This window comes from Erigeron canadensis, chromosome 8 (assembly GCF_010389155.1).
Source record: "Erigeron canadensis isolate Cc75 chromosome 8, C_canadensis_v1, whole genome shotgun sequence".
NCBI classification, from domain to species: Eukaryota; Viridiplantae; Streptophyta; class Magnoliopsida; order Asterales; family Asteraceae; genus Erigeron; species Erigeron canadensis.
Window position 1 is genome coordinate 25,925,206 of NC_057768.1, and position 21,436 is coordinate 25,946,641.

A 21,436-nucleotide genomic window follows, 5' to 3' on the forward strand; every position below is an offset into this window, starting at 1 on the left:
AATAAATAGAATTTTTAGACTATTTAAGAGTATTAGTTTTTTTTTTTTTTTTGTCCTTATCATAAGTATAGCTAGAAGATCTTTTTCTAGTGAGAATAAATGGGAAACGGAGAAAAAAAACTAATATGGAAAAAAAGCTAGAAGGCCCAATTAACATCAAATATTATATTTCCAAATTCAACTCCTTTGATGTGTCACTGCCACCCCACTCTATAAATACACTTTAAAACATTTTCTTATATAGAAAAGAAAAAAAACATAACCAACCAATTACATACATTCCATTCCTTTCTAAAACATGGGAAGTGTGGCAGTAGACTCACCGCCGGCTGCGTTCGAAAAACCTTACAAAACAGAAAATGAAGATGAAGAATCTCCAATAGAAGAAGTCCGGTTAACCGTCCCAACGACAGACGACCCGACCCAATCCGTATGGACCTTTAGAATGTGGGTATTGGGTCTACTTTCATGTATCCTGTTATCATTTTTAAACCAATTTTTTTCGTACCGAAAATCACCATTGATCATAACTCAAATTACGGTCCAAGTGGCAACACTGCCGCTAGGCCGAATAATGGCCGCGGTATTGCCTACTACTAAGTTTGGGCTAAAACTTCCGGGATGTACGTCCCGGAAGTTTTCATTAAACCCGGGCCCATTTAATATGAAAGAACATGTGTTGATAACTATTTTTGCGAATGCTGGCGCGGCTTTTGGTAACGGCTCGGCTTATGCTGTTGGAATTGTGAATATTATCAAGGCGTTTTATGGTCGGAATATTTCTTTTGTTGCGGCTTGGTTACTCATTATCACTACCCAGGTATATGATTTTTTTTATTTTTTATTTTTATAGCATTTAAACACGTATATATGCTATTTATTATGCTAGTATTATTACAATATAATGGTAAAAACTATTATGTAGTTATATATGGAGAATATACACAAAATATAAATATGTTAATCGGTAAACAATCAAACATCCGTTCATACAGCTATCCTCAAATCAATTTTTTATAATTTTTAAAGGATAAACAGAATTTTTTTAAATATAAACAGTGGCAGCAGTACCTTGATGGTTTTTTATATATGTTTGTTAGAATCTTTGTTACCATTTAAATACGTATAAGATACCTTTATCTATATTTATGTGGGTAGTATACTTTTGATACATAAATGAAAAAACAAAAGTGACAATATTTTTGAATAGAGAAAAGCTTTATGTATATATTCCAACCTCATACTCAAACATATGAAAAGAAAAGAAAGTGTGAAATTAGCATTTCTGTTCAGGGGAAGGGAATATGAGGCTGTTAGGCACTTAAGTTGGGTGAAAAACCCTTCACATACTTTTTTTAAACCATAAAAATCATGGGGCCCAAACATTTATTCAAAATATTAAAAAATTGGTATGTGAGGGGTTTTTCATCCAAGTTGGGTGCATAACAGCCCCATACTCACTTTTCCCTTTCTGTTTATTATAGGTATTCAAACATGTTATGCTTTTTCTATGTTTTGGGGAAAATGATAAATCTTTCTAACTAAATAGCCTAATAATCCTTCTAATACATTAAGAAGGTAACATGTGGTATCTATTAATTATTTTTCCTAATCTTACCCTTGATTTTTCCACATTTAGAAAGATTAATATGATATTTGGTTAAAAGGATCCTTTCCCATGATTTGGACTTCTTTAAAAACCTAGTAGTCTAGTACTAAAAGATAAGGATTTGGACTTTAAAAAGCTAGTCTTGTCGTAAATATTGCGCTCCAATGAAGCAAACAAAATGTGAAAAATGCCATTATTATTTATTAGTGTGGGGATATTGCTAACATGCGCTATTGGTGTACACAGGTTTTGGGCTACGGATGGGCCGGGCTTTTAAGGAAATACGTAGTGGAACCGTCACACATGTGGTGGCCCAACACCCTTGTTCAGATCTCTCTATTCCGGTACCTATATCCTACTGAAATGTTTTTATTTTATTTTTTTAAAAAAAATATCTTTTAACTAATTTTTTTTATATCACAATTTCTTAATTCTCTTTAATAATCTCTTTTCATGATTCTTTTTTATACACTCACTAGTACTATACAGTAATGCACGCATTTATTCATAATATTTATATTTATTATTTCATGTATGTACAAACAAATAAAAAGATCAATTACTTTCAGAGTAATATATCCTTTCACATAAAGTTGATAATAGCTAGGTGTCTTCAGCACTAACCATCATGTCATACCAGTGGTAACAAAGGTTATAACATATGACCGGGAAAGACAGAGCTCGAAAGCATGTAACAAAACTAAATTTTGATATTATGAAATGTTTAATGTATTCACATTGAAAATTTCACATAATTATATTATGTTACCAGATGTTATATATTTTTCTTCAAATAAATTTATCTTTAGTTTTTAGTTGAATAAGAAAACAAAACTATTTTGTTTGTAATAGTTTCACAAATTATTTGAATGATAAGATGATAATATTTAATAAAATAAAAAAAATCCAACTTGAATATATTTTTAGCATCTGAGAGTCAATATAAGGTATTCTAATAAATAATAGTAATAATAATAATAATTTTAAAAAGTTGGGAAACAAAAATTTTTACCTTGACGACTTTGCGTAAGATTTTGTACTTGAGTTCTTGAATGGAGACCCGTGTCCAAAATTAGACACGGGACTTATGATATTATTAATATTAAATCTTCATACATTTAAATCATAAAAGCTTATAATTTGGAAGATAAAGGGTTCCAAGTGTTTAATTTTGTAATTGTAGTACAATATTCACAGGTTTGTCACAGTCATTATTAGCTGAGATATATTGATAAAATTATTTGTTGTAGTCATTACATAATGCAGAAGCTATAGATGGAAAACAAAAAAAAAAAAGTAAATTAATGAGACTTTTTTTACAAATATTAATATAAATACTACAAATATAATAATATACGAGTATTTGGATAATGACTATTAGAATATTTAATTTATAATTAAATTAAATAATGACACAAGAGGAAGTTAATTTGATGAAATTAAACGATTTGATTGGTTAGTAAGTCATTAGTTTTTGAAATAACTTTTTGTAAACAATATTTCATATGTTGAATTTTTTTAAATAATTCAATAATTGAAAATTTTTAATAAAATTCTCTCAAGTTGATGGTTAAAATTAAGTATAAGTTAAATATTCAGTGCTAAAAAGTATAAATTATTGATAGAAAACAAAAAGTATAAATTAATGAGACATTTTTTATAAATATTAATATAATAATTTATATGGATAATGATTATTAGGGTTTTTAATTCATAGTTAAATTAATTGTAACATAAACGATCGTCAGTTTGATAAAATTGACCGATTTGATTGGTTAATAAGTCATTAGTTCAACTATCTTATTGTATATATTAAGATTAAGATTAAGAAGATCTAGAATTTGATTTGGAGAAAAATTCGTAGAACACAATGGTCATTACAAATACTAAGTTTAATATATATTTATATATTAAGTATATATATATGCTTAGTATCTTTTTTATTAATAAAATAATAGATTTATTAAGTTATAGATATCCTAGTTTAAGTACAAATAAATTAGTTTAAAATAAAGAATTTATTAAATAGGTTTTCTTAATGAATATGTCTAAAAAGACGTTTTTCATTTTTATACAGTGCTATAAATCGACAAAAGAAAACTACAATCTTGTTTTTGTTTTAGTTTATTAATAGATTGATGGGAGTATGCATTAGTCACTCTATTAATATACTAGTAGTATTTAAACGTGAATAAATATTGGGTTTATTCGTTTAGGTTTTAATCTAATACAAAATTGAACACCAATGTTGGAACAACCGAAGTTGTGCATTCTTGCTCGTTAGTTTACGTATAATCGAACAAACTAATATGAAAATAAAAAAAAGGACATGTGTTTGTTAAAAATATAATTTATTTATGTAATTACACAAACTTATCTGATTTTCGTTCAGAGACACAAGCAAATTAATTCTATATGTACCCAAAAATATCTAATTTTCGTAAGTTAATCGTATTTCATGAATTATTTTTCTTCGTATTAAAGAAAAAGCACGTTCCAAAGCGTTTTAAAGAGTGAAAAATTCTACTGACTACAAAATGCTAACGACTAAAAACAAATGAAATTAGCATTTGAGATAAGTATAACAAACTTTGAACGAATGTCTATAGTAGGAAATAACTAAAGTGGTGTGTATTGTATGTAAACAACTCAAAAATAATGTTTATTGTATGTAAGAAAATGTATTCAACCAATTAAAATCAGACTAGTGACACCTCTATATGGTTGCCACGTATGTTTTCTTACATACAATAAACATTTTTTAAAATTGTTTACATACAATAAACAAAACTTTAGTTATTTCCTACTATACACATTCATCCAAAGTTTGTTACATTCCAGAATATTTATCCTTTAGCATTTAGCTAAACCGTTTCATTTGATTTTTGGTTTTACCAATATGTAGCTTACATATGACTTGTTCAAGACTCAAGATGTGGATGTCAAGCTAACGTACAGAAACTAATTTATTTATAGATAAAATATTTGGAGAAAATTTTAAGGTAACAATAATGTTGTGTCCCAAAATATATTTATCCATAAAAATATGTAGATTGAAGCGATATTTTTATAAAAAGTATTCTTTATTTACTCTTATTTTATTTATCATCTATACGTATGTATTTGTTAGAAATAAATTAATGAAAAATGTTAAATGCAGCTCTTATAGTTAAAAAAATCTTAAAATGGGACAAATTTAGAAAATTCATAAAAAATAAATTTAAAAGGGAGCAAAATGTTAAAAACATATATGAAAATTTTAAAATTTAAATTTTGAGAGGGGCATTGGCCCCCTTTTAGTACCGTCATTGTTAACGTGTATAAAAAACTTATAACTTCCATATTAAAAAGCGCAATATTGAATTTTATGTTAAGTGTACAATTATTTAATGCACCTGAACTATAGACCTAACTTAATTAATTTAGACGAGATTATCTTTATCTTTAAATAAATATATTTCAAACATAATATATACTGATAAGTACTAAAAATATGAGAAATTAAGTACTAGGTTAACAAATAAAAGTTTATACAAAAATCTTTTTATCAATCACATCAAGTTTTTTCTTATCGATTAATCCACATCATATATCATATATTGTTTGTAAATTGTTCCTAGATGTAACGTTTTTTAAAAATTGCGTCATGCAATTGTATACGGTATACGGCTTTGTGTATGATTAAATTTTTTTGTGTTGGGACCCTTAGATTGAAAGGTACGCCTTTAAATATAGAATGGGCCATCGTTATCATTTTGCCAACAAGATTATTAAACAATGAATTGAATCGTTTGGAATCTTTTGACATCTTCAACACGGGAGACGACTTGGTGGAAGGTTCACATTTCTCAGTCACATACACTTTCGTACTAATAAAAAGAATTATATAGGTGAAATTATCTATCATGGACCCCTTGTTAATTATTCATTGATCGCTAGTGTTTAGTTTCGTACTAATATAGGTTTATTATCTAAAACACAATTCCAATAATAACACCAACAATGAATTGGTTTAGTGGTTAGGGAAACACTTTGTGACCTTAAAGTCTCAAGTTCGACCCCTGTTTGACACAAAAAACAATTCCTTTAAGGTATATTTACCAATGAAGACTAGATTCACATATGAAGTTATAAAAGTTCGGCTCCAATACGAAGTCTAATAAGTATTTTCGTCGCTGTTTTATAGTATAGATCATTTCGATGTTCATCTCAAGATGTTTATGGATTCAAACTCGGATCTCTTCTAAGTCCTTCACACCGTCTTTACCACTAGTCTACAGTTAGTCTGCTAAGCCACCTTAAAGATGATTTAGAGCATCTTCAATCATTCTATACTTAATTTTGAACAGACCCACCTCTAATCAACTATGTTATGTGTAGGTTTAACATATAAACGAGCTTCATAAAAAAGTGATATGATTTGAAAGTATGTTACCTGTATTCAAACAAAACTAGTACGTCATCTATATTGGTACGAGTATTTTTTTAAGTTCATTACCTACATTGGAACAGAACAAAAAGTGTATGGCCAATTTATAGTTTAAATCCTAATATGAAATGGTTGATGGACAGAGAGTATCCTGACATGTATTATGTATATTACATTTGTAGATGCCCTAGTAATCTCCTTTAAACAAGTAATATATATAATAATAACTCTAATTTTGTTTCTAGGGCGCTCCATGCTAAAGATGATGACGATCAAGACCCAAACAGTGACAGCAAAAAACGCATGTCACGATCAAAGTTCTTTGTCATTGTTCTTGCTTGTAGTTTTGGATATTACTTGCTACCTGGATACTTCTTTCAAACCTTACAAAGCATTTCATGGGTATGTTGGGCATTTCCTAAATCTGTCACGGCCCATCAGTTAGGGTCGGGTTTCACTGGGATGGGCCTTGGAGCCTTCTCACTCGATTGGGCCACAACGGCCTCTTTCTTGTTCAGCCCTCTCATTTCCCCTTTCTTTGCCATTGTCAATGTTTTCTTGGGCTATATGTTAATTATGTACTTAATCATTCCAATTTCATACTGGGGACTAAATGTCTACAATGCCAAGAACTTCCCTATATACTCATCTGACTTGTTTACTGGGGACGGTCAGTTGTATAATATCACAAAAATTGTGAATACAAAGTTTGAGATAGATTATGGCGAGTATGCAAAGCAAGGAAAAGTTAATCTGAGCACGTTTTTTGCTCTGACTTATGGTTTTGGATTCGCGACAATAGCATCTACACTCACTCATGTTGGCCTTTTCTACGGAAAGTAAGTTTCTCTGATCTTTTATGTGCATTAGTTATTTGAAGATTTGCACATAAGTTTAAATGATTATTTATACTTATAGGGAGATATATCATCGGTACAAAGCATCAGCTAAGGGTAAGGTTGATGTGCATACAAGACTAATGAGGAACTACAAAGACATACCATCATGGTGGTTTTATGTGCTTCTTACTGTGACACTTTTGATTAGCCTTGCACTCACTATCTTCATGAAAGATGATATACAAATGCCATTTTGGGGATTAATATTTGCAGCTGCCGTCGCTTTCTTTTTCACCCTCCCAATCAGCATTATCACTGCAACAACAAATCAGGTACATCAGTTAACTATACTCAAGTGACGTCTAAAATGAGACTTTGGCTAACCTTATCAGTGACTTTAATTCTATTTCTTAGTACAATTACTGTTTCTAAGGCTATACATAATTAGTTTGGTTAAATTCGAAAATTATGAAAGTCATTTCTGTTTGTCTTGATGTCTCAGACACCAGGTTTAAATATCATAACGGAGTATGCCATGGGGTTAATCTACCCTGGAAAACCAATAGCCAATGTGTGCTTCAAGACATATGGTTACATGAGCATGACACAAGCCATCTCATTCTTAAGTGATTTCAAGCTCGGTCATTACATGAAGATTCCACCAAGGTCAATGTTCTTGGTCCAGGTATAAGTGCTCTTTTTCCGATACTTGTTAAGGGTTTATCTCTTGTAAGTTATATCATATAGATGAATATGACCCAAAGCTTGTTGCCTTGTCTTGCATTCACATAACATAGCCAGGAATGGAACTTGAATCCACAAACAAAATCAAACCTTTTTCTATTCGATTTAAATATAAATGGTACAGTTCTAGAAGACCTTTCTATCAGTAGAGTTTCAAATTTTATATTTACAGAAAAGCATATAAGTTCACTTTGTGTTCGAATAATGTTCTTAATATTTACACAAGGAAATATTTCTTTGACCTATGTGTTTTATAGTAAAATAGTTTTTGGCAGTTACTACTAAACTATTACTGCATAATATGATGGTTATTTTGAATAACATTTACTTTGCAGTGTAGTATGATTATTTTCCTCGAGTTTATGTGAAAAGTTATGTTATATGATCAACTTGGTAACTAAATCATCTACTTTGCTATTGCAGTTTCTCGGAACAATAATTGCTGGAACTGTAAATTTAAGCGTTGCTTGGTACCTTTTAAGCAATATTGACCAAATATGCCACCCTGACCCTAAATCCAATAGCCCATGGACGTGCCCAAATGACCGTGTATTCTTTGATGCATCTGTTATCTGGGGATTGGTCGGGCCAAAGAGGATATTTGGTTCTCTAGGAAACTATGGAGCTCTGAATTGGTTCTTTCTAGGGGGGCTCATGGGTCCAGTTGCCGTATGGCTATGTCACAAGGCTTTCCCAAATGTATCGTGGATCCCTCTCATTAATCTCCCAGTGCTTCTTGGTGCTACCGCTTATATGCCACCTGCAGCCGCCGTGAATTACAACTCATGGATATTAGTTGGCACGATTTTCAACTTTTTCGTGTTTAGGTATAGGAAAATGTGGTGGAAGAGGTACAATTATATCCTCTCGGCTGCACTTGATGCAGGGGTTGCATTCATGGCTGTTTTGTTGTATTTTTCAACGGGGCTAGAAGATATTAACGTACATTGGTGGGGCACTGATAACCCACAACATTGTGATCTTGCAGAATGTCCAACGGCAAAAGGTATACAGATTGAAGGTTGTCCAGTATTCTGATTACTTTTCCTTGTATCATTGTTCACAGTGAAGAAAAACCAAGACAAGTGTTTTTTAAGTGATCAAAAAAGAATACTACTCCATTTGTGTTACATATTTATGTGAAGTACAATGCAGTGGAAAACTAAATTTATTACTTTACATTCGGTAAGAATTTCACGAAACAACTGTTTGATGCTGTTGAACAGTGAAAGCTCAAAGGAGGCAGACTCGGAAAACTTTAAAACGTTTGTAAAAACATCTAAGTTAAAAGTAGTGTATGTTATTTATAAAAGAGATGATACATTGGGTTATGTCGGTCTTCATTTGTGAGTCGTTTATCAATTTCTTGCAACTATTTTAGATAAAGGTCCTATTATTTAGCTTGTTTTTTTCTGCGATGAAGGATGAATGAAACCATCCCACCAGTCGACAACTATCATGTTTATATGAGCATGACCGAATAAGTGATTTTTAGCTCGCTAATACATATAGATTCAATGAAGATCAATATTCTTGATTCTGGTACACATGGTTTCTCATTTCTGTTTATACAAATCATAGTTTTTACGTATGTTTATCGCGACAACCCCATCAAGACGCATGACGTACGGTTAGAAAACTTTCAGGCTCTACCAAATACCCTGCAACCCATTGCCCGAGTATACCACCAAATCATAAACATTAAGCTTAAGTAGTCACCTCTAAAATGCCTACATTCTTCATTGATTTGAGATAAAAAGGATAGTGAACGCATGGATTCCAAAATGACTTCTTGGATCAACACGACTTCTTCGGAGATATCAATTGAATGTCAAATGATTAAATATTTGCAGCAAATACCCAATGTAACTTCCACATAAAAATATAATATAAAATCACATTGACCCAGATTGATTTATTTAAACTAGGTTACTATTGATTAAGAAATATTTGGATGTAAGTGTAAATTTTAATCTCTATTTTAAACTATATAAAAAAAGTTCTCATAAACCTCATCAAACCCATCGTCCCATTAAGCCACAACTGTTTAATTATATTTATAACCTTTCATACTCGATACATTTGAAGTTTTCCCTGATATTTGTTTACATATATATGAAATATAAAATATAAAATAATGTCTTTGTTTAGACTCAAATTAAGTAACCTTTGTTTTATCCCTCTAATAATATATCGTTAAAGAGACAATTAAACATAGAGAATTAAACAATAGCTTTAAGGAATATTGCTGTTTTCTTCCAGTTTTTAAACCAACTTTTGGCACATCGAATTCATAGTCAAAATACACAAATTAAACATTTCACTGAATTCACTCTACACTATAAGTCTATAAATACCAACTAGAATATCAAAATAAACCGTCCATCAAATATTTTCTGAAAATGGGAACTGTTGATGAACCGGAAACACTCGACAAGAACCTATCACAAAATGAAAACCAAGAGAATGAAGATGAAGTATCTCCCATCGAACAAGTCCGGTTAACCGTCCCAACGACAGACGACCCAACCCAATCCGTGTGGACCTTTAGAATGTGGGTATTGGGTCTATTTTCATGTATTTTGCTCTCATTTCTAAACCAATTTTTTACGTACCGTACATCTCCATTAGTGATAACTCAAATTACGGTTCAAGTGGCTACACTTCCACTAGGCCGATTAATGGCCGCGACTCTTCCAACCACTCAGTTTGGGTTAAAACTTCCGGGATGTACGTCTCGGAAGTTTTCATTAAACCCAGGCCCATTTAACATGAAAGAACACGTGTTGATAACAATTTTTGCTAATGCTGGCGCGGCATTTGGAAATGGGCCGGCTTATGCTGTTGGTATTGTGGATATCATAAAAGTCTTTTATTTTCGAAACATTTCTTTCATTGCGGCTTGGCTACTAATCATCACTACTCAGGTTAATTTCTTTAGTATTCTTTCTTACTTTTAATCACTACTTTTATTGGTAACACTTGATCACATTATTCATAAATTTTTTTGTTTTCATTGTTCTGAAAAATGAAAACATACAACTTGTTGGACAGGTTTTGGGCTACGGTTGGGCCGGGCTATTAAGAAAGTACGTAGTGGAACCTTCACACATGTGGTGGCCCAACACCCTCGTTCAGATCTCCCTCTTTCAGTATATTTTCTTATTACCCAACTCTTTTTCTATTTGAGCAGTTTATGCATAATTTTTTTCTCATGACTATTGAATAGAGTACTATTTACTAGGTAACTTAATCTTCTACCCCCGAGTTAATTATCAAAATTTACTAAGTTAAATTATACGAGTATTTACTTAAAGATAATAATCGAGTAGGGTGTCCTTGAGTATTAGCTCAATGGTTGAAATATCATCCCCTTATCCATGAGGTCTCGAGTTCAAGCCTTGGGGAGGACATAAGGAAGTCCCTTTATGAGGGCTTGGCTTGGGTCACCCATGTTCAAGTCTAAGGAAGTTGCTTTAAATTCTCTGGTGAACATAGACAACCACGAGTATTATTTCTAATGAAAAACTTTCCAGTTTCTCTCATATTGAGTAATGAGTATGACATGGTTATACTATATATCCCACATTGTTTGTCATGGCAAATTGATCTTATTATGGTTTTCCAATTATAAGACTTTTTTATAAACATCTTATGATTGTGATTTAGGACCATCAATATTCAACATTTCAACTTAATCTACAACCAATATGAAAAAATGAAGTATAATATGTTTGGACTACCATAAAACTGTCAAGTCACCAACTCTTGAATCTTTTTAAGGCGGGTTCGGATTGACCATTTGGATAAATGAGCCAATCTGCCAATCTAAAATGATTTTTTTGAAAAATGTCGCCAACTCTTGAATCTTTTAAAGGCGGGCTCGGATCGACCATTTGGATAAATGAGTCAATCTGCCAAATCCAAAATGGTTTTTTGAAAAATTGAATATGAAGTTGTAGAATTGTAGGATGGAAAATAATATTTAAAAAGGTTGACATAAAACCAACATGACACTTGTTTGACCCAATTGTAAAACATATCAAATTGGTCATGTCCCAGATTAAAAGGTTCTCATTTGTAGTGTTCCAACCCGAGACCAACCCATTTTACATTCTAGACTTCTGAGTACCCACATGCCACACTTGTAAAACACATGGGCCCTACTGTAGTGACTTTTGAGAAATAAAGAAGTCTTGAGCATGTCCTATTGTGCTATGAGACTTAACTGGAGCTAATTCTTTTCGGATAGATAACGGTTGATGCCAAGAAGGCACCGAGTCAAAGGCGTCTCCGCCAATCTACACCTTTTACGACATAGATAATTGTATATAGTATTTATGAATTGTTATTTGAGTTTCTTGATTGTTACATGTTCTAAAATTAGTGTAATTGTGTAAGTTTACACGTTTTAGGAATGTGAATTATTAGTTTGAGTTATTCTTGACCTTTAGCGAAGTACTAGTATACTCGTATTATGGAAAGCTTTGAACGCCAAAGGTAAAATGAAGGGAAAAGTAGTAAAATTTTGTTATTATTTTTGTAGGGCACTTCATGGTAAAGAGGATGAAGAAGAAGATCCTAACAACATTGTTGTTAAAAAACAAATGTCACGATCAAAGTTCTTCGTCATTGTTCTTGCTTGTAGTTTTGGTTATTACTTGCTACCTGGATATTTCTTTCTAACACTACAATCTATCTCATGGGTATGTTGGGCGTTTCCTAATTCCGTCACGGCCCATCAAATTGGGTCAGGCTTCTCTGGGTTAGGCATTGGAGCCTTTTCACTTGACTGGGCCACGACGTCTTCTTTCTTATTTAGCCCTCTTATTTCACCATTTTTTGCAATAGTAAATGTGTTTTTGGGCTATTTCATGATTGTGTACTTAGTGATTCCAATATCATATTGGGGACTTAATGTCTACAATGCCAAGAACTTCCCCATTTACTCATCTGACTTGTTTACTGGGGATGGCCAGTTATATGACATCACCAAAATTGTGAACAATAAGTTTGAGATAGATTATTTGGAGTATGCAAAGCAGGGAAGAGTTAACTTGAGCACATTTTTCGCTTTAACTTATGGTTTTGGATTCGCGACAATCGCATCTACACTCACTCATGTTGGCTTTTTCTATGGAAAGTAAGTTAATTTCACTCTTCTTTTATGTATTACTCTTCGTTTAAACAAAGAATAAAAGACATTTGTCATTAATTAAGCTCGGGTTCAAAATGCTTAAGGATGTAAATTTGATTTAGGGAGATATATCAACGTTACAAAGCATCATCCGACGGTAAGGTTGATGTGCATACAAGATTAATGAAGAGATACAAAGACATACCGGCATGGTGGTTCTACGTGCTTCTTACCATTACACTTATGATTAGCCTTGCACTCACTATTTTCATGAATGATCAAATTCAAATGCCGTTTTGGGGATTAATATTTGCTGCTTTCCTTGCTTTCTCTTTTACCCTGCCCGTAAGCATCATCGCCGCAACAACAAACCAGGTATGCATTGAGACTTTCATTTCATTTAAGCTTGGATATCTATAAATTGACCTTATTTTTTTGAACTTTTCTTATCTATACGTCTATACCATTTTATAATGATTACACTATCCCTTGTTGAAAATTAAAATTTTGGGATAAAGGTGTTTACCAATATACCATAAATGATCAAATTACATAATTAGTCTCTTGTCTTCTAAAATACCCTCACTAACCTTTACATCAGTTACTTTTACATCAATTATCTACACCACTCGATACCGCCATCACCAACAACATTCGGCACCACTAATACCAGACGCCGTCACCGCCACCACACTGCGCGGAAACGGTGCTAGTAAGCTTGTAAAATACCTTCTAGTTTTTCTTATATTGATGGTTTGTTTGTTGATATCTCAAGACACCAGGTTTAAATATCATAACCGAATACGCCATGGGGTTAATCTACCCGGGAAAACCAATAGCCAATGTGTGCTTTAAGACATATGGCTACATGAGCATGAGTCAAGCCATTGCATTTTTAAGTGATTTCAAGCTCGGTCATTACATGAAGATTCCACCAAGGTCAATGTTTTTGGTCCAGGTAATCAAGTTTTATTTGATTTACTTCACAAATAAATGTGGCCTGATGAAACTTCCTTATGTTCATGTGAAAAAAACTAAAATTGGCATTGTGATTATTTACTAACAAGCTAGGGTTTAATTTCCCTTTTGTAGTTTCTTGGAACAATAATAGCTGGAACTGTTAATCTAAGTGTGGCTTGGTACATGTTAAATAATATCGAGAATATATGCCACCCTGACCCCGAATCCAATAGTCCATGGACATGCCCGAATGATCATGTTTTCTTTGATGCATCTGTTATATGGGGCTTGGTTGGCCCAAAGAGGATCTTTGGTCCTCTAGGAAACTATGGAGCTCTAAATTGGTTCTTTCTTGGTGGGCTCTTGGGTCCGATTGTGGTATGGTTTTGTCACAAGACATTCCCAGATATATCGTGGATTCCACTCATTAATCTCCCTGTGCTTCTTGGTGCTACCGCTAATATGCCACCAGCAAGCGCCGTGAATTACAACTCATGGATATTAGTCGGGACAATTTTCAACTACTTCGTTTTTAGATATCGAAAAATGTGGTGGAAGAGGTACAATTACATCCTCTCTGCTGCACTAGATGCAGGGGTTGCATTCATGGCAGTTTTGTTATATTTTTCGACAGGGCTAGAAAATATTAATGTACATTGGTGGGGAACCGATAACTCTCAACATTGTGATCTTGCGAAGTGCCCAACTGCCAAGGGTATAATACCACCGCCCGATAGTACTTGTCCGATATTTTGATCAATTTTCGTTGTATCATTGTTCACACGCTAAAAGAAAACCAAGACAGATTTCTTTGTATCATTGTTTTAGAAATAATTTTTATTTGTGTGTAACATGTGTTCTTGTGAAATACGATTCCATAAAAGGAACCTATGGTTTAGAAAGCATTCAAAACTACCTCCACATAAACAAAACACCCACACGACTCACCCATGGTTAAGTTAAACTAAAACAAAGAAAATTTTCAAATTAAATATTGGCTACCGTTTAAGCTCATATTCAAGCCAGCAAAGCCCCCGATTACTTTATCAAAAGAATGTCCGAGTCCTAAAAAACTACACATCTTTAGAAATTTAATCATAAAGAACCCTCATATAACAAATTATATTCACAAGTTGTGTGTTATTTAACGTGGAGGCTAAGCATAATCAATCTTTAAGGACCTAATCCATTAATATATAAATTAAGTACACAAGGTTTAAGGTTCGTAAGAATCCCAACAATGGAAGTACATCCATTATGGGACCGCATCAGATTATGAGGATTAGAGAGACATTCAGGAAATTCCCCCCCACCCATTAGTTAATTGACACGTGGATATATGGAAGGAAATGCCCATTCCAAATGAAACGGGCAAGACAATTTTGTTGCCGATAACGTCCTCCCCCCACCCACCCCCCATTCCAAAAAATTGCCATAAAATATAAAATAAGTGCCACTAAAAGTCTACTTAAAATACAGTGATATAAAAAAATAAGTGTCACTATAAGTGATGTCATTAAAACCCTATTGTGACACTTTTTGCTTGTGTTAATGCAACTTTTTATGGATATTGTGGAACTTTATATTGTGTCATTGTTGATAAAAGAGACTTATGTAAAATAAGTGCCACTAAAAGTCTACTTAAGATGCAGTGATATACACACAAAAAAAAGTGTCACTACAAGTAATGTCATTAAAACCCTATTATGACACTTTTTGCTTGTGCTAATGCAACTTTTTATGGATATTGTGGCACTTTATATTGTGTCATTGTTGACAAAAGAGACTTATGTAGCGTATGTTTTGCGCCACCGAATTTTGTAACCAAATTTAAGAAATAATGTTACTTTTAATTTCTAAAGACACAAAAACCATATATCAACTTATACAAAATTCGTTAATAGAACTAAATCAGAGTTAACTAAATTATCGTAAGTTCTTTAATTGTGAGATCCATTAGTAAAGTTACAAGCTTATATCATATATATATATATTAAAAAAAGATAACATTACTTGATATGAATATACAATAGCATAACTTGAAATGAAAAGTTCAACTATGTCTTGTAGTCTTGTACACATAACCTAACTAGAAAAAAGACTTGTTTGGAAAAAGTTGAACTTCATTAAAGAAATGAGTAAATTACACGGATGATACCTAAAGTATATACCAGATTACTCTTTTGATACAAACTTTTGAATTTCCACTCCACTACTTGAAAACTGGACTTCACTGACGAAATTACCGACGAAAAAATTTCGTCGCCATTACTGACTAAATTACCGATGGATTGACCGTGGCAAGGTTTTTTAGAAACTACGAGTCAAATTACGACCGATATACCAACGGATTTACGACGGTTTAGCGACAGGTAATATCTGTAGGCAATCTGTCGGAAATATTTGAGCTATACTAACGGATTAGTGACTGAATATTTAGATAACTATTTACTTTTTTTATTTTAAACAAAATTATATATACCGACGGATTAAATAATTTAAGTAATTATCTTTTAACACTTTATTTCATAATTAATAAAAAAAATTATTTTTTAGTCGGTGAGCGGCGGATCTCCGACAGATACAATTAAAAAAATAAATAAAATAATTATTCCGTCGGTAATCGATCGCTATCACCGACGACTAAACTTTATTTTATCACTTTTTAGACTTTCGGTCACTTAAATACATTTATACAATTCATTTAGACATGAGAAAGACTCATAGTATGTTGTCTTTGGTATTACATGCGTATTAAACTACATTTGGATTTTATTTATGTAATACGATATTTCAGATAGTTCTAGTTTTATAACATTGAAACCCAATTATCGAGTTCATTAACTTCATGCATACTTATATTTGTTCTAGTTATTTCAACAAATAATGAAGAATTTGTTGAAAGAAAGTTGCTTATTTTCACCCATTCTAAATTCATATCTTTTTGTGTATATATATTTAATCATTTACATATTCTTCTTTCAGAAGTCATGACACAGAAATTAGCTAGAGGTTTCTCTTCAATTGGAGGTAGAAGCATCCCTCGAGTGTAGGAAGAGACAGAAAAGGCATCCACTCGAGTCTAGGCAGAGGCAACCCCTCGAGTGTTGGCAAAGGTAGCCACTCTGGTGGCGGTAGAGGTAGTCTTTTGAGTAGAAGTGAGGGCGGGGATGGAGGTAGTTCTTCAAGTGTAAGTGGAGGTGGAGGTCCAGGTAGTTCTCTTTCAGCTGGAGGAGGAGGTAGAGGTAGTCCTCCAAGTGTAAGTAGAGGTCGAGGTCAAGGTAACCCTTTGGTTGGAGGTGAAGGTATAGGTAGCACCTCGAGTGTAAGTGGAGGTAGACATAGACATGGAATTACTGGTTCTAATACATGCATGAATGTTGATTTGAATGAAGATATGGATGTTGATTTTCATGAAGATAGTGACTAGTGAGAGCCTCGAAGCATCACATGATGGTCATTCTGAGGACGTCGAGATTGGTTCACGTGAACCTCGGGGGTCAATTACCATGGATCAAGTGCCAGCCAATCCTTCAAATAGGATCTTTGTTGAACTCCTGGGCAATGAGTATGTAAATGTATGTATAGATATAGATATAGATATATGTGTATGTGCCAACAATATACCAACTTTTTGTTTCTCTTGTAGTTTTGTTGAACCTAGTGTTACCCATCAAATTGTTTCCATTTTTAAGAATATGTTTCATGGTCCTTGGATCCAATGGACAGAGGTACCCAAAAGTCATCAAGATAAGTTGTGGAGTCATTTTAAGATAGGTAGACATTTGTTCTAATATGGTTGTCATATGTTCTACTGTGTGTTCTCATTTATAAAGTGTTTTTATATTTGTTAATTTAATATCATATTTTCTAAATGTCCAGACCCTATACCAATGGAATGATGAGATCGAGAACGATGTTTATGTAGCATGGAAGAATGTGCACAAAGGCAAGTATGGTGATATGATGATATATGTTCGAGCTAAAGGCAAAAAGGAGGTGGAGAAGGCAAATGTTGTAGTTGGAACTAATCTTGCTCTTTTAAAGCCCTTCAAACTAGTATGGTTTCATCAAGAGTTTTGGGATAAGATGGTTGATAAATGGAATACTCCCCGGTGGAAAAACAAGTCCAAGACAAATAAAAAGAACAAAAACACCCTAAAAAATGGAGTGATAGCAAACCACTATGGTGGTTAAGTCAAAATGAGTGTAACACGAAAAAGAATGGTAAGAATTAGATATTTAAAAGCATTTATTAACATTATAAATTTGGAAATACTAATTTGTTTTTTTCCTGATACATTTGGAAATCACTATTTTAGGAAAATGACTTAAAGCGCCCCCCGACTTATGCTGAGTTGTATACCGAATGTCGGACCAAGAAAATCCCAAAGTCAAATAAGTAAAAAAGCGGGCCACGGGAGTTCATTACACCAACGCAAAAGAAGACCTAGTAAGTTAAGAATATGTTGCTCGATATTTAATATATTGATATTAAAGTAGTAAATTAGAATGTTTTTGCTCTAAGTTTGATAATTAATATGTTTGAAAGTGATAAGTGGTGTTTCAATTAAGTTTCAACTCGGTTTTAGGCTACTTTTGATATAACTATGAACTCAATCAGTTAGCTCTTGTAGTTATTAAGTCGTCTTTGCGGGATTTGATCTCTAAGTATTTATGAATGGATGACCAGTTAGCTCTCTTAGTTTGTGTATGTATGTATATGTTTTAGGCTACTTGTGATCTAACTAGCATTTGTTTTTGCACTTGGAATGTATTGTCTAGTTCGACTTTCATGGCTAAAGTAAGCATTTGTATTTGCGTTTTGTACAAAATCCTGAACTATATATTAATGCTTGTAAACCCGAACTACATTTGTGTGAAACCTGAACCCGTGACCTGATGAGGAAGTTAAGAAACCCGTACGACAAGCAGAAATTTGTAAACCACAAGAATTACTTTTTATTAAGCTACTTACATGAATTTTAATATACGATATAACATTATTTTGCTATTATAAATGATAGGAGAAGTATAAGGAGTACATGATTGAGAAGTTTGGGGCTGATGATACCACACACCCATTGGGAGATCTCGAGGCTTGGGAACGTGCTATCGGAGGGATGAAGAAAGGGAGAATAAAGGGTGTCCCGTCTAATCCAGGATTTATTGTGACTGGTGTACCGAGTACACAGAGAGCTAGTCATTTATCAGCAACTCCGAGTTCTGCATGTATTGCGGAGGTATAAATAATCTTGTATTTTATTCTTTCTTATTTACTAGCCATATGTACTTTTCTTTCAACTAGTATTTGCCCTTTAAGTTAGAAAGCTCAAAATTTAGGTTCAACCATCACTTCTGTTGATATATGAATAATTTAGGTTAGACTATCACTTCTCTTGATATATGAATTTGCTATATGAGCACATCGGGTTTTTAGGTGAATTTCAACTTATTTATAGATCCTGGTGTAGTCTTTGTAGATGCAGATTCGTTGTGACAACCGCAACATAGATTTGATTATCGTTTATGTTTTAGGAACTATGTTTGTAATCATTTATATAAGAACTTGTGTTGATATTTAATGATTACGTTTGAACTTCAATATTATATCTGTTTGTATTTTATATTGTGTTTGTGTGTTATATATTGTTTTGCAGGTACAAGAACATAGAATCAAGGTTTATAAGTGTCGTAGAACACTTAAACGATGATTGGATGTTATGTACAAGCCAAACGAAGTCAAACAAAGAGTCAAAGGCACGTCCCTCGTGCTGATGTCATCAGCATGAAGGATCAGCCTCATGCTGATGTCAGCACGAGGCAGATTGACTAATTGTCATTTCGGGCCTAATTACACGATTAAGGCCGAAGCCTACACAACCCAATATGAATTAGTATAAATACAAGACCTAATCTACGGAATTAGGTTAATCTTTGTTAATTCACGAGTCAAGGTTATTTGTTCCTTCCTGTGATCTCCTACACGAACCACAAGCCTTGTGCATCTCCTTGGGTTGGTTAATTACTTATTAATCAGCAAAAGGCAATAGCAATCTAGTTATCTCAAGAGGATTCCGCACTCTTGACATAATTAATCACATTTTATTACGATCCACGCAACAATAGGACACCTTGTATTATGTATCAAACACAATTATGACTTTTTCATTGCTATTGTTATCCCATAATAAAAATGTCGTTTGTTAGCCCATGTTATGCATCACAATAATGCAAAGGTATTAATTCATTTCAAAAGACTCAAGTTGTTATACAAACACTCTAATATAATGTCTTTAAAAGTATTTGAATTTATATATACACGCTAATGTAAAATAAGTTAATCCAACAATCCAAAACTCAAGATTTCATTTTTTTTCTTTTTGGTTTTTTACCGATTTAAAAATAGATATGAAAATAACAAGTTAAACTAAATATGTATTTTGAAATCAATGATCAAAAAAAAAAAAGAAATTAAATCCTGAATTAGTTCTCCAAAACTGATAAGCTTTTAATGAGCAACAACAGAAACAAATAAGTTACACAATTAATAACAATGCAAAATATTAGGGGATATATTAAACAGACTAAAATGAGAAATGATAGCAATGAGCAAGTTTATTGTAAACTAGGAAAAGTTCTTGCCCCGCGTTGCAAGGCGTCAATTGTCGTGTTGAAACGATTATGTTATTTTAGTGTATTTGCGTTTAACTTTCAATCGCCTAATTAACAATCATTCTGTCATTGATAGTTTGTTTAAAAGTTTTTCATATCAAATATATATTTATTTAAGGGCAAAACCACAATAGCTTTCGTTTGCGTGTTGTGCGGTATTAATTATTGTGATTATGTTTAGCTGCCGATGATGTGTCGATATATATATATATATATATATATATATATATATATACGAGCATGGTACCCGCGCAATGCGGCGGCGGTGGTGGGAAAGAAGATCTAATGGTGTTGGTGATGGTACTTGGCAGTGGTGGCGGTGTCAAGTGGTGTAGGTTGATGTAATTGCGATAGTAGAAATTTTTAGAAGATAAGGGCTTAAAGTATTAATTATTAAAATAAAAGTTTTGGATAGTTACGTAAGAAAAAAAAAACAAAAAAGTTCAAGGGTAAATAAGGTATTTTAAAGACAGAAATATTTAATAGGGAGGGGTGATTTGCTTTATTAGAGAGTAGAGATAGAGATAAAAGTTTTGGGTAATTACGTAAAGAAAAAAAAACAAAAAAGTCTAAGGGCAAATAAGGTATTTCAAAGACAGAAATATTTAATAGGGAGGGGGGATTTGCTTTATTAGAGAGTTGAGATATATTTGTTAAAAACTTTGACATATGAAATAGATATTTATTTAAAGGTATTATATATTTTAATATATTATTTGAAAACCTAAAATAAAATTAAGTTTGGAAGAACCTAAGAAGTAAAAGTAGTAAAAAAAAAAAATCAAACGGGATGTGACTTGTGAATAGTAGATCAACCATTGATAAAATCCTTGACATTTGAAATAAGTTTTATTTAAAGGCATTACTGCAAAGAAAAAAATAATAAAAGTTTTCAATATATTATTTGGAAACTCAAAAGAGAAAAAATATGTAAGACACTAAAAAGTAACCTGTAGTTTTAAATCCGAACATGACCGGAACAAAAGTTTTCAATATAATTATCTATAAACCCGAAAGAAGAACATATGCAAGAAACAAAGAAA

The 21,436-nt window shown here is 32.6% G+C and overlaps 2 protein-coding genes across 2 annotated transcripts; both read left to right on the forward strand.

Annotated features, from left to right (window-relative positions):
* Positions 1-236: 236 nt before the first annotated feature.
* Positions 237-8,952, forward strand: LOC122578719 (oligopeptide transporter 4-like). Its single transcript, XM_043750738.1, has 6 exons — positions 237-820; positions 1,856-1,953; positions 6,284-6,877; positions 6,957-7,209; positions 7,380-7,562; positions 8,045-8,952. The coding sequence occupies exons 1-6, from the start codon at positions 299-301 to the stop codon at positions 8,657-8,659; spliced, it is 2,265 nt and encodes a 754-aa protein (XP_043606673.1). The 5' UTR covers positions 237-298; the 3' UTR covers positions 8,660-8,952.
* A 1,071-nt stretch (positions 8,953-10,023) lies between these two features.
* On the forward strand, positions 10,024-14,474 carry LOC122610497 (oligopeptide transporter 4-like). Its single transcript, XM_043783482.1, has 6 exons — positions 10,024-10,548; positions 10,676-10,773; positions 12,168-12,764; positions 12,881-13,133; positions 13,534-13,716; positions 13,851-14,474. The coding sequence occupies exons 1-6, from the start codon at positions 10,024-10,026 to the stop codon at positions 14,472-14,474; spliced, it is 2,280 nt and encodes a 759-aa protein (XP_043639417.1).
* The last annotated feature ends 6,962 nt before the right edge of the window (positions 14,475-21,436 follow it).